The sequence below is a fragment of the Rhagoletis zephyria genome, unplaced genomic scaffold (genome assembly GCF_001687245.7).
Source record: "Rhagoletis zephyria isolate East Lansing unplaced genomic scaffold, Rhagoletis_zephyria_1.1 Rzeph_scaffold_00007, whole genome shotgun sequence".
NCBI classification, from domain to species: Eukaryota; Metazoa; Arthropoda; class Insecta; order Diptera; family Tephritidae; genus Rhagoletis; species Rhagoletis zephyria.
In genome coordinates, this window is record NW_016157091.1 from 998,427 (window position 1) to 1,012,425 (window position 13,999).

General features: G+C 39.9%; 1 protein-coding gene across 1 annotated transcript in view; it reads left to right on the forward strand.

Moving 5' to 3' along the window:
* Nucleotides 1–13,999, forward strand: part of IntS1 (integrator complex subunit 1) — a 73,512-nt gene that overhangs the window by 28,822 nt on the left and 30,691 nt on the right. Inside the window, exon 2 of the mRNA XM_017609093.1 lies at nucleotides 10,066–11,045. Within this exon, the coding sequence (XP_017464582.1) occupies nucleotides 10,066–11,045 (980 nt within the window). The remainder of the gene's footprint in view (nucleotides 1–10,065; nucleotides 11,046–13,999) is intronic.

Sequence of the window (13,999 nt, forward strand, 5' to 3'; positions counted from 1 at the left end):
CAGCTTATTCGTTGCCTAAACTCTTGTAAGTTGGCTTTTTGGCGGTTTTGCCTTTGCCGGTATTCCTCTAGGGATATTGGTTTGGGTCCTATTACAATTTTTGTAGGGATGTATTTGGGGTATTCTTCTGCGTTTTTCGATCCTTCCGGAACGTATTCCTCTACCATAATGTACTGGCAGGGTCTTGATAGAGTTGGCAGGGTCTAGATTTGGGTTGGTAGGATCTAGATTTGAGCTGGCAGGATCTAGCTCGAGCTGGCTGGATCTAGATTTGAGCTGGCAAGATCTAGCTTTGAGCTGGCAGGATCGCCATGTAAAGATTGGAAGGAGTTTAGTATTGTCTTAGCTCTACAGCCGCATTTAGGTGAGCATTAAAATGCCCCACAATGATTCCAAAAGTAAAACGCAAGTAAAAACGTTGAGTCTTAAAGTGGGAATGTTTTATTCGGCTCATCGCCGTTCTTTTATATGCTTACAATCTACCTTATGAGTAATCTAATTTACAAACTTACATTTCTAAGTTGTTAGTCATGCTTATGATTCTACGTTGTTGTGCATGCATACATAAATGTATATGGGTTCAATCGAGTTTATGTTATTGGAGAAGTGCAGCGCAAGCTAAATTGATTTGAGTACTTTGGCCTAGTTATTGCCAAAAGTATATTGAACTTTTTACTTAATATTGTGTGAACATTTTGTTTTGCTTAGCTGTCATGCTACAGGAGATATGGAGAGAATTTTTCGCAGCCTGGCAGCTTCGGAAACACCTTCGATGCCACTATAAAAAACCCTCCAGGAATCTCCAGATCTCTTTGCTTCCCTCAGAGCTTTTTTATAGGGCCGGAGTAACCGCTTGTACCATTCGAGCTCACAGCTAAGCCTTTTGGCCTTATTGAATTGCTTCCTGCAAGATTTGCGAAGCGGGTGTAACTCCCGAGACCACCAGTGTGGTTTACATTTACCCCGTGGCTTAGAATCAGGGCACGCCTGACCTAGGGCCTCTGAGCAGGTCGAGGTAAATACGTTGACCATTTTTTTAGATCCTCGGTACATTCAGGTTCTGTAGGGGCTAAGCTAGAGAGCTTGTCTTCAAGTAGCTGTTTATAGTAGCTCCAATCTGTGTTCTTTAAGTTTTTGCGTAGTGTAAGGCTAGTTGGAGAGAAATTCAATACTATTTCAATATAGCGATGGTCAGAGAAGGAGTGTTTATCTAGAACCCGCCAACCCTCCACCATCTCAGTGAAGCTTTCACTGCATAAAGTTGTCTAGTACTTCCTTACGGTTTTTAGTAATGAAGGTGGGCTCCTTACCTTTATTGCATATAAGAAGGTTAGTTGTTAGGAGGTAGTTGAAAAGTGACTCACCCCGATCGTTTATGTGTGAGCTGCCCCACTGAACGTGGTGGGCATTGGCATCGCTTCCAATCAAAATGTGACCGTATTCTTACTTGGTCACCAAGTTCCGCACCGTTGCTTGAGGAGGGTGCTCCGATTCATAGGGCATGTATGCCGAAACCAGCACGATGGATGTGCTTTCCAGCTCTAATATTGCTGTCGCGACGTCACCATCACTGTAATTAGGTAAAAGAAAGATATTTAAATCCGCTTTTGCCAAAATGCAGGCTCGAATTTTACCTTTACCACGCTCTGAGAACAGCTCGAAGCTCGTGGCACTCAATCCACAGACCCTCGAGTTGCAAACCCACGGTTCCTGGATTAGTGCCACCTCAACATCGCCTTTAGACAGACGACATAGAAGAGTAGCCGAAGCTACTTTAGATTTGTGGAGGTTAATTTGCAATACTCATATGGAGTATCTGACACCCCCTCCATCGCTACGACGGTTACGTCAGCATCGCTCTCCCCGTCGCTGTAAAGTAGTTCTTCCTCCTCAAACACCCTACGCATTGCCGATGCGTAGTTTGATTGAGAGGAGTCATTGCTTTCAGCGTCGGAGAGCTCCGGTTCCGGCTCCGGTTCGGGTGCCTCAATGTCCATGTCCATTGCTGCATCCGAACTGGAGGCGCGCTGCGCGTCCCCGCTATAGACCCTAATTATGACCTCGCCGAGGCCATAATATACTCGACCTTGCCGCTTCTCCAGGAGCTCGAGTGACTCCTTGTTTAGGGACAGAACTACCTGTCCTGAAGGGCCATCAGCGTCCTCGACTCGGATGACCCTCCAATCACTCGTCGGACGGGCTGGGTTCATCATTTGAAACTCCTTTAGGATGCTCTCTGGTGCCGAAGGTGTCGTCGGTACCCAATCCCTTGCTCTTGGTCTGACTGGAATATCCTTCCAGTCTACAATCTCCAACCTAGCCCCTGGATACACAGGGCCTATCCTTGCAACGGCAGCCTTGTACAGCGCCACCGATCTCGGATCCTCGCAGGCGACCACTTTTACGGCCCTGGTACCAACCAGCGTCTTTGCAAGCTGGAGGGGTTCCGGGGTTCTCCAGCAGAACATCAAAAATGACGTTCGCCAAGACTGCCTTCACCCACCTCCACTGGTCCTTCGGTATGGATCCGAGCTCGTTGCCTCGGTCCAAAACCCGTATGAGGATTCGGTCCTTCGCAACCTCGGAAAAGCTAGGTCTGCCCATCCAGGAGTGTGGCCGGACTCTCTTGGGTGCAGGAAGTTGTTCCTCCACCGACCTTTGCCGCTTTGACGGGGGTACCTGGTTTTCCACCGAAGCCCTGAGATTGACCTGGAAGTTGGGCAGTAGAGCTTTCGCCTTCCACAGCTTCCTTCGCGCTCTGGGGCGACGTATCCAACGGAACACCGTCGTACTTCTTTAGCGTAGTTCCCATTGTTGCCACGCCTCCAGTGATTTCTTTTGTGGCCACTTGTCGCCCTCCACTCTGGCCAGGCCGTGAGGCCTCTGCTTCTGTGGTGGTAGACTTCGCAGCCGTGCCGTTTGATGGGCCCCCAGCACCCACAGCCGCAGATTCATTTGCCGTTTCCAACACAATCCCTGCAGCATTGCTGGTGCTAGGCCCCACCATAACACCCGTAGTCACGGGCCGGCGTGAAGTGTCCCCCANCAGGGCCTATCCTTGCAACGGCAGCCTTGTACAGCGCCACCGATCTCGGATCCTCGCAGGCGACCACTTTTACGGCCCTGGTACCAACCAGCGTCTTTGCAAGCTGGAGGGGTTCCGGGGTTCTCCAGCAGAACATCAAAAATGACGTTCGCCAAGACTGCCTTCACCCACCTCCACTGGTCCTTCGGTATGGATCCGAGCTCGTTGCCTCGGTCCAAAACCCGTATGAGGATTCGGTCCTTCGCAACCTCGGAAAAGCTAGGTCTGCCCATCCAGGAGTGTGGCCGGACTCTCTTGGGTGCAGGAAGTTGTTCCTCCACCGACCTTTGCCGCTTTGACGGGGGTACCTGGTTTTCCACCGAAGCCCTGAGATTGACCTGGAAGTTGGGCAGTAGAGCTTTCGCCTTCCACAGCTTCCTTCGCGCTCTGGGGCGACGTATCCAACGGAACACCGTCGTACTTCTTTAGCGTAGTTCCCATTGTTGCCACGCCTCCAGTGATTTCTTTTGTGGCCACTTGTCGCCCTCCACTCTGGCCAGGCCGTGAGGCCTCTGCTTCTGTGGTGGTAGACTTCGCAGCCGTGCCGTTTGATGGGCCCCCAGCACCCACAGCCGCAGATTCATTTGCCGTTTCCAACACAATCCCTGCAGCATTGCTGGTGCTAGGCCCCACCATAACACCCGTAGTCACGGGCCGGCGTGAAGTGTCCCCCACATCCAGCCCGGAAGAGCTCCTTCTGGAGCGAAGCGGCGTATATGGCGCTTGCGCCTGGGCAGTCTTTCCCCGATTTGGGGAAGACGAAGTTTTTAATAATTTTTTTGTTGTGGTTTGTGTTTTTGTTGGGTTTTTGTTTAGGTTGTGATTCATCTTGTTCGTACGACCACCTGCTCGACAAGGCAAGCGCAGTGGTCTGCGTAGTATGTGGGGAAATCATACGGTACACGGCGACAGCGCCCTAGCCGCAGTAAGGCCACCGTTACTCCCTAAGGCGGCCCGGTGTCAGGAAGGCGCCGTTAAAATACAGCCGGTCTGGTAAGCCCCCTGGCTGCAAACCATCCAATGGGCACGGTGTCGCGTAACACCCTGGATTAGGGGGAGGAGTTGGGTTGTTGGGATAGGAAAATAATGAGGGATAAGTGCAGGAGTAATCGTCGGTGCGGTAATCTCCACATAGGATACTGTGTAAGCTCGTGTCTTACACAGGTTCCCATGCGGAGCCTCCCTCTTAGTTCGTGCTGATATAGAAAGCCCCTAAACGGCCCCCATGTCACCACTTAAGCCTCATCCCCACGCCAAGGAGACCAACATCGATGAGGTTGATGTAGTTTACTTCTATTTGACACATAGATCATGAATCCACAGTCTTGCCCCTAAATTTCATTTGGCAATATTCCGCCATCTTTGATTTAATTTTCTTTTGATTTTTTTGCGATTTTCAAGCTTATTTTGCGTTTTTCGTAAAAAATGTTTAAATACAAATATGTAGAGAATTCAATTACCCACTTGGTTATATAGAAGGTTTTTTAAAAATAGCATGTTTTATTGTAAAAAATTAGAAAAAACTGCGAAAAAATTTTACATTGTCACGGTTTTCGCCATTTTTGGACAATTTCTGTTGAAAATACATAGCATATTGAAATTTCAAAGTTGTAGAGAATTTCATTCTCCACAACTTTTGTCCCTAAATTTTTTTTGTACGACGCTTAGATCACGGCAGGGATGCGCCGTAAAACTCATTTCCACACCACCGCTGAAGTAGAGTTTTTTGGCGCGTTTTTTTAACGTGGTTTCCCCAGTAGGACTAATCCACGGGCAACGTTTTTTTTTTTTGTTTAATGAAAGCAGGTGAAGGCGTGGAAATGTTTTACGGCGCATCCCGTACATCGCGATGTGTATTGCGTTCCCGGTAATTAAATTCTCTACATATTTGTATTAACCATTTTTTACGAAAAATGCAAAATAAGCTTGAAAATCGCAAAAAACCCAAAATAAAATTAAATCCAAGATGGCGGAATGTTGCCAAATGAAATTTAGGGGCAAGACTGTGGATTCATGATCTACTTGTCAAATAGAATTAAACTGCATCAAAACATCGCTGTTACAAATTTTGCTCAATTTTCCTACCAAATTTATCTTATTTTACTGGGCTAATTATTGGCGAGCATGATACAAAAATAGAAGATAGTTTCATTTATTGACATTCGTTGTTGTTGCCGACCACTTGACTTTTAACAAGTTTATGACATATGACTAAAATCATGCTACCAGATTCACTAGCAGCAACATTTTTGTTTCTTGAAAAAGTAAAAAAAAAATTAGAAGTTAGTGAAGTTGGATAAAAATATTAAAAGAAAAGTCTTGCGCGTTTCCAAACTGCTAGAATTCAGTACACCTGTGCAAAAGGTCAAAAATAAAGTTTTGTGCTTTTCCCAGGATAGAGTACGTAATATGATCTAATGCAGTTTGAAGACAAACTGCCGACGCCAAATATTTTTAAACCTCTAAACCATAGATGGGCACACCAATACAGTCTCATTTTGTCATGGTATTCGTGAATCGCGCTTAGTAACAGTTGCCACTTTTCTATATTGTACAAAAGTGCGTCTTTTTTTGCGCGTGTTAGAAAACGCTCTTACAAATTTATATTTAATTTGTCTTATGAACATGAAACGAAAATAATAAAATATAATAAAAAAATAATGAATAAATAATTTCAAATAATGAATTATGAAATAAATTTTTATAAGTACATATGTACGTGCATGAAAAGTTTTTTAATTTAATTTCATTAAACTAATGTTTTAAAAAATCATAGTTTATTCAACAACAAAATTCACAAAGTTGCTCGCGGTCATCACCTTCATATTTTTCATATTCCGGATGGAATGAAAAATAATGTCGCCTTATATTAAAAGTACGATTCCAAGTAGTCGTATTACCACATAACAAGCATTGGGCATTATTAGCTTTTTTTAAAACCAAAAACTGTAATTGGCACTCATACTCAGACATTTTGGGCATTGTTACATATATAGGTGGCAACCACGCGGTAAAATTACGAATAAAAATATTCAACGTCGAAGCATAGCGTCACTCTCATGAAATCTGAAAGCAGACTGAATTGAGATTCGCTGCGTCGTTTCTGTATACGTATAAAAGCTCAGTTAGTCTAGACTTAACTTAATTTAACTTACCGTAAGAAATCATCAATGATTACTCAACACGTCAACTTAAGCCAAGAGCGGAAATATTTTGTTTTTGTATTTTCTTTTTCAGCTGTTTAACAGTTCGCCGCCTGCCGCCTTAAATGCCACATCAAAAAAATTCATGCAAACAACAATGTTTGCTTTCATTTATTTTTAAGAAATACAAAAACGAGAGTCTGGCAAGCCTGATTCTCTCACCGCTCTCAATTTCCGTAAGACCGTAACTTAAGAACCTAAAATCTACAGGTTCTTAAGTTTCTTACGCTAAGTTAAGTTTTAACTAACCGCCAACACAGTTTCTCATATAACAGGTTGGCCGAAATATTTAGTTAAGTTACGTTACGGAAATTAAGTCTAGACTAACTGAGCTTTGAGCGCTGCGACGCAGACGCTACTCGCGAGTAGCGTTTTGCCCATCATTGCTCTAAACGATGTACCGTTATCCGTGGAAGAGAGAGGAGGTCGAGTTAAAATGATGCCCTGCAACTTGTAACAGTAGCAATTTTTGGATTATCGGAATTTGTTGATAAAGATATGACGCTGCTAAGAAATATATATACATAAATATAAGCACAAAACTGTGTATTTGTGACAAGAATTATCCACATAAGATGAAAATGTCTGCAGTAGCGTTTTATAAAATTTTTGTCTATAGAAAAATACATAAGTAAGGCAGTTCGGGCATGGTTATTTGTACAATGATTTGGGTTATCGTGTCCAAACGCGTTACCCGAATAAAATAATTTTTACATTTGCGTCTAGTCAAAGGATTAAGCTTTAATTTAAAACAAAAAATTCGGTTCAAAATATATATATATTTTTTTTTGTAAATTTGGAGGTGGATTTTGCGCAAAAATACTGTGTATGGCATAACCGGAGTTGGACTAATGGGGTTATTTTTATGCAGCGCGCCGGAAGGCCACCAACGCGGAAAGGAGTTTTGCGCAAAGATACTGCTGTCGACTTAACACGTGTTTAATTTTTCGATTTTCTAATTTTACACCATTTTGAAATGTGCTCCGAGTGCCTGTAGAAGGGGCAGGGAGGCGATGGGACTTTACTTAAAGTTTATGCTGTGTTCTCTCTAATGAGTTTTAGGTGACACACCCCTTCCACCTCTGCTCCACACCAAAAAATCATTGTACAAATTGCTTCATTGCTATCAATGTGGCAAGGACCTAATAATTTTTTAAAATTTATGCAACATCAAAAACTTATTTTTTGTAAAAAATTTTGAAATGAAACTACCTTCTTTTTGTATCATGACTGGCGAACATTTTTTTCAGTTTTGAATTGAATAATGGCACGCCGAAAAGCCCTTTGCAAAGAAATTCGTGAATTGGTTATTGGTAAATACAAATTTAAGAAAAGTTATCGCGAAATTGCAAGAGAAGTTAATGTTCCAACTCCTACGGTGGAAAGTATAATTAGAAACTATAATAAAACTGGACAGATTTCGCCAAACGAGCACGTGGGAGGTCGAAAATCAATGATTTCCGACCGCGATATTCCGCAATCAAGCGACATTATTAACCAAAATAGGCGGAACTCTGTACGAAACTTGGCTGCTACATGGTCACAGAAGATTGGTAAACTTGTAGGTCGTGAGTTGACCCGGTTGCAGCTGCATAAGTTGAAATATAGTTTTTAACCGACTTTTAAAAAAGGAGGATGTTATCAGTTTGTCAGAATACTTTTTTTTTTTTTTAATGTATGTTACCGCATAACTTTGGACCACGTCAACCGATTTCGATAATTATTTTTGCATCGAAAAGGTTGTGTCTCAGAGGTGGTCCCTACTAATCTGGTTAAGATCCGATCAGCGGATCATGACATATATATATATATATTTTCTTTTTATATGAGAGTTGAAGTCGGTTTGTTTTTGGTAAAAATTACTTGTTATAAGGTATGGTTTCAGGTGTGATGCACTGTAGAATCTAACAAAATTTATTTTGCAATTAACAGACAGAAAGGAAACCGTTACTAACAGTCCGTCAAAAGCAAAAAATAGTAGCTTGGAGTAAAGCTAGACGATTGTGGGTCCAAAGACACTGGGACTCCGTCATATTTAGCGACGAATCGAAGTTCGATGTTTGCGTAGGCGACTCAAGGACTCGTGTGATACGAAAGAGAAATTAAGCATATTATACAGAGAGAAAGTTCCCAGCGCGTGTCATGGTATGGGGTTGTACATATGTCCTTGAAAGTAGTAGGAAAGCTTCATTTTATCGATGGGACTATAAAATCCATGGATTACTTCAATATTTTGGAGACAAATTTGCTCCCAAGTATACCCAATCTGTCTACAGCGGACGAATATATTTGTCAACAAGATGGTGTAAAAATATACGTGTTTTAGACTGGCCTGCTTCCAGTCCGGACCCTAATCCTATCCAGTCTCTATGGGCGCTAATGAAGAGAAGACTTCGAAATGAGGCCCAGAGGACTTGATGGCTTAAAGGCAAAAATTAGTGAAATCTGGGATTCTATAACTCCAAAAGAATGTTTATCACTAACTAAAACCATGCTTCTTAGACTGAATGCCGCAATACAAGCAAAGGGGGACGTTACACAGTATTAAAGTTGAGTTACGTTCACTCTATGAAGTAATAGTGGTCGTTTTAATTTTCTTAATATTAACAGTTCCTTTTGAAGTAAATGAGCATTTCCTTTATGTATAAAAAAATTATTTTTCTTTTTTTAATATAAAAGTTAGTCTATTAAGCTGTTCAGTAATTGGAATTGGCTTATAAAAAAATGCACAACCTACCTGGGAAAAAACGTTTAAAATTGAAGCGCAAAAAAATGTGTAAGTGTATGAAGTAACAGTGGTTAGGGCAAGTATATCACATACAGTATATATTTTCTAAAGTGGAATTTTCTAGAGTGGAATTTTGATATTTTCGAAAGTACGTTTAACACTTGCTAAATAACATCTGATTTTTTCTACAGTACATTTGATGTTTTCAAAGGTACATTTGTTGCTTTCTGAAGTATATTTGACAAAACTAAAGAACATTTGACGCCTTCTGAAATCTAGTTATACTTTCTAAAATACACTTGATAATTCTAAAGGCTCTGGCACATACAGCTTTCGTGCTGCTTTGGCGTTGGTTTTGCTTTGACAGCTAAATAAATACATACGTTTATATGAAGCAGTTCTCATAGGCAACGCTGACGCCACAGAAACACGAACGCTGGTTAACTCTTGCCGTTTTGGGCGCGTTGACACTCCCTTAATGTAATTATTCACTTTTTACTAATAAACATACAAAATCGTGTAAAGAAAAAACGAGTAAGGACCGCGACGACTAAATGCTTCCATTTTAAAAATGTTTGAATGTTTCTCAATCGTAAAATTCAAAATCAAAAACTAAAAACATTTGCTGTAAGAGCATTCATTGTAGCAAACACTTGCGCTACTTGCGTTGCTGTCAAAATGAAACAACGCCAATGCGACGCGAAAGCTGTATGTGACAGAGCCTTAAAGCATTTATGACACCTTCTAAAAAACATTTGACTATGCTAAAGTCCATATGAAACTTTCTAAAATCGTATTGACGCTTTCTAAAACCGAATTGATGGTTTCTGAAATCAAATTGATATATTCGAAAGTACTGTTGGAAAAGGTGTCTTAATTTTTAGTACTGGAACGTATGGAAACTAAACTTTAAACCCGTTTTTCTCGAGTTTTAGATTTTTTGTATTAGGACACTCTTCCAGCAAAAGAGCGATATTTAATTACGTATACACTTAGGACTGGAAGTTAACATTTGATTCCATGCTTTTAATGTATTTTATTCGTTTCAGCTACAATGTTTCAAACATCTCCGGAACAATCATCGCAACATCTTGCCGAGATTTATAAAGAATTTCTATTGCAACGCGAAGACTGTTTACGTACTTTAAGGGTATTTTTACGAGAATTGGTTCGTGTGCTTCGTTATGATATGAACATTGTAAGATTCTGTAAAGCGTTTATGAATGAACGAATTGATTTGATAGAACAAGTTGAACGCTCCGAATTCAGAGATAGAATATTTCATTCAATGGTGGATATAATATGCCTTTGCATGCTATTATCTGTTTCACCACAGATACGTGAAGCATGCATTGTATTACGTTCCAACAAGGAAATGAAACATAATCCGCTTTTACTGAATTTTTATTCACAAATGTCTCAAATCCAATTGGAAGCCATTTCTTGGATGTATGAAACAGTTCCAAATCTTTTCAAAATTCAAACTTTGGAATATAGCCAAGCTCTACACAAAATATTACTCTTGGACAGTCCTGAGCAGTATTCAAGATGCGATCAGTGGCCTTCTGAACCAGAGCGGGCAGCGCTTTTAAGAATTGCCTCCGAAACACCAGTGCTGGAAGATACGCTTTTACGAATTATACTTATCGGTATAACTAAAGATATACCTTTAACTATTCCTGAAACGATAGATGTGATAATGATGGTTATTAAAAGAGCATCAACAATGAGAATTCCGAATTTTCCCGCAGTGCAAGCCAACAAATATGATGTTATAGACTTTTTATTCAATATGGTAGAATATCACTATCCGGAAAATATAAGTTTACCATTAGGTTATGCTCCTCCAAAGCTTGCTATCACAGTTTTATATTGGAAGGCATGGATCATAATGCTTATGATTTCCGCCCATAACCCATCGACTTTCGGAGCGTTTTGTTGGAAGCATTATCCCACGATGAAACTTTTGATTGAAATGTGTATTACTAATCAATTTGCCGAGCAGCATGCAGGAAAAGAAGAATTACAGGTACAAGATTTTAGAATATAAAACTAGATTATTTCTTTTGTGATTAAATCAGAGTCAGCCAGCATTGAGTTTGACTCTGAATTCTTCCTGTCTTTATACAAAGCTGCAGAAACAGTTTCCAATTGAATATAAAATCGCTCACTGACCTTTTTGCAAAAAGTGGATATGCATTTTTTAACTGTTTTTACATAACTTACTAGATATTTAAAGCAGGGACGTGAACCGGTTTTGAATCGAACCAGTTTTGAACCGGAAAACCGCTTTTTTCTATTAATTAACTGAACCATTAGCCGAACCGAAATTTTTGCACAAATGATTGATCCGAACCGAAAACCGAACCACTTTCTATAAAGGTTTAAAGGTTCGTTTCAATCAGTTTTCAATAGATAAATGCACCCGATTTTTTTCTTTTTGTTAAACATGGTAATACCTACCATGTTTGTTTACCATGTGACAATATCAATTGTTAAGGCAACCCATCTCATTTGACAGACCCTTAACCTTGCGCGTTGTTGCACTTGACGCTTATAAACTTGCGCGTTATTTTTTTTGTTTTTCGAACCGTTGAACCCCGGTTCAAAGACCAAATAACCGCTTTTACGAACCAATCCAAAAGTGCAAAAACGGTTCGAATCGCTGAATCGAACCGACCAAATTTTTCATCCGGTTCACGTCCCTGATTTAAAGTACATACATATTAAGGATCCCGGGATTTTTAATTTCTTACTAAGCATATACTAAAGGGCTTTGTTAACAACTAACTGCAAATTAGTTGCTGTGGTCAGCTGATTAAGTTAAGTGACAATTTGAACAGTTTTGGCTATTTTTATTTTGTTTATTCATCACATAAATCCCCATTTTAAACTTCATAAAAAATTATAAAAATTCAATGAACTATATTAAAAAAAAAGAAAACGTTTCCCAACCGACATTTAGATTTGAACTTGAGCCGGAATTCAATAAACTTAAAAATAGGTACATCCCATTTATAAACTAAGGTACTTTCTTCACTTTCACTGTAAAATTTCGTAGAAGCGCCACACAAGGCCAAGGGCCTCGCCAGTGCCATAATTGCCATGCGTGTGTGTAATCTGCGGCGATTTTCACCTCGAAAGAATACGTTAAGCCGAAAGTGGGTCCTAAGTTCGAAAAATTAAGTAAATGTGGAGGGAAGAACCGAATATGCCGAATTATAAAGGTTGCCCCGTTTTTGTCTCAAAACAAAGACAAACCAATAAAAAAAACGAGTTCCAACTGCATTACTTGAAGCCCGTGAAATAGTGAAACCAGTTCTAACGAGTAATCATCAAAATAACTTTCCGACTTATGCGGATGCTCTCAAAAACTTTTAGTCCGAGAGACAAGCGACAAGGAATTTCATGCATTTTATGAAAGCTGAATTTTCGATATTATGTCACATTTTTGGTGTAGAGAAATAGCCTGCCGTCAGTCAGTCAGTCCAATTCGTTAGCGTTGCTCGTAGGGCGGCTTTAATTTGGATATAGAAACTCTTTACTTGCAACTACTTTATAAAATATGAAAAAAATAATTGAGAGTAGTATATTAACTAAAGTAATCTGACATTAAAATCACTTAATCATTACTTAATCCTTAATCACTTAAATCCTGAGAAATATCCTGCCGTCAGTCGCAGTTAATTTTGATATAGAAACTATCTTGCAACTACTTTATAAAATCTGAAAAAATAATTGAGAGTAGTATATTGACTCAAGTAATCTGACATTAAAATCACTTAATCATCACTTAATCATTAATCACTTAAATCCTGCAACCGAGCCCGTCAGTCACGAGTTGAAGTTGTACAAAATCTCTGCAACGTGAAAGCATTTTATAAAATCTGAAATTCAGGCCACAGGTGCTGAAGTACTTACAAAAATATTAGTCAGTCAGAATTTCCCTGTAACAGATGCCGTCAGTCGCCGACAAAATGTAATGCCTTGCACTAATAAATTTAATAATATCGAATATTTTTCAGTATATAAAAATAAAACTATTCGTACAGTTCTTTCGTTTGCTTCTGTAGATGTGCATGCATATGTTTGTTTGTATGTATGTATATCACCAGTTTTTTTTACAAGTATGTACATAAGTGGAAATTTCGTCACTTTCCTCATCCCGTTCACTTGTTGTATAAGAATGTGGCAATGTGAAGCGTCCAGTCTATGAAAGATTGAGGAGAGACGCAGGTGGCCCAGATGACATCTGTTTTGTTATTAATTTAAAGTTCATAGAGTATTTTCATATTAGTCCACTGTCACTGGACGGGGCTCTCTCTCCACAAAGTAAAAATACGATTTGTACAACACCTACATCCGGTATTACTTGTGCCATAGCTCTCGGAAGGCTTAAAGCGTGTTAATAGGCATGCATAGGATCTAGTCAACCACCTAGTTGGCTATTTCGAGACACTTTTAAACTTGCACTTTCTGCCATCTTCAGACCACGAGCCACACGTAGCGGATATTATCACCAACGTACGCGAAAATTGTGTGCTAAATGTAATATCGGTTTGCACGTAAAATGCTCGTACAATATCCACAGTAAATAAGCATATAATTTACTATGTATGTACATATACATTAGACTGTCCCAAGAATATATGGAAAAAACTTGTTTGCAAATTTTGATATACATACCAACCCTCTATATTTGTGCTTTTGAGCCTAAATAGCATATACAGTGACGAGCAAAACTGTAACATGGAGTAACACCTTTTCTTTCAGCTGTCGCTATCTTTCCAAGTTCTAACGACATTCATACTGTTGTTCTGTATTTTTATTGGTACATCTTTGCTTCCTCTGTCATAACGATTTGAAGTCAATTCAACAACATTAAAGAAACCAGCAGACAAAAATGTAAATTAAGGCATATGTTACAGTTTTGCACTCATGTATTTTTAATAACTTTTTGACAATTTTCACAAAAAAAAAGAA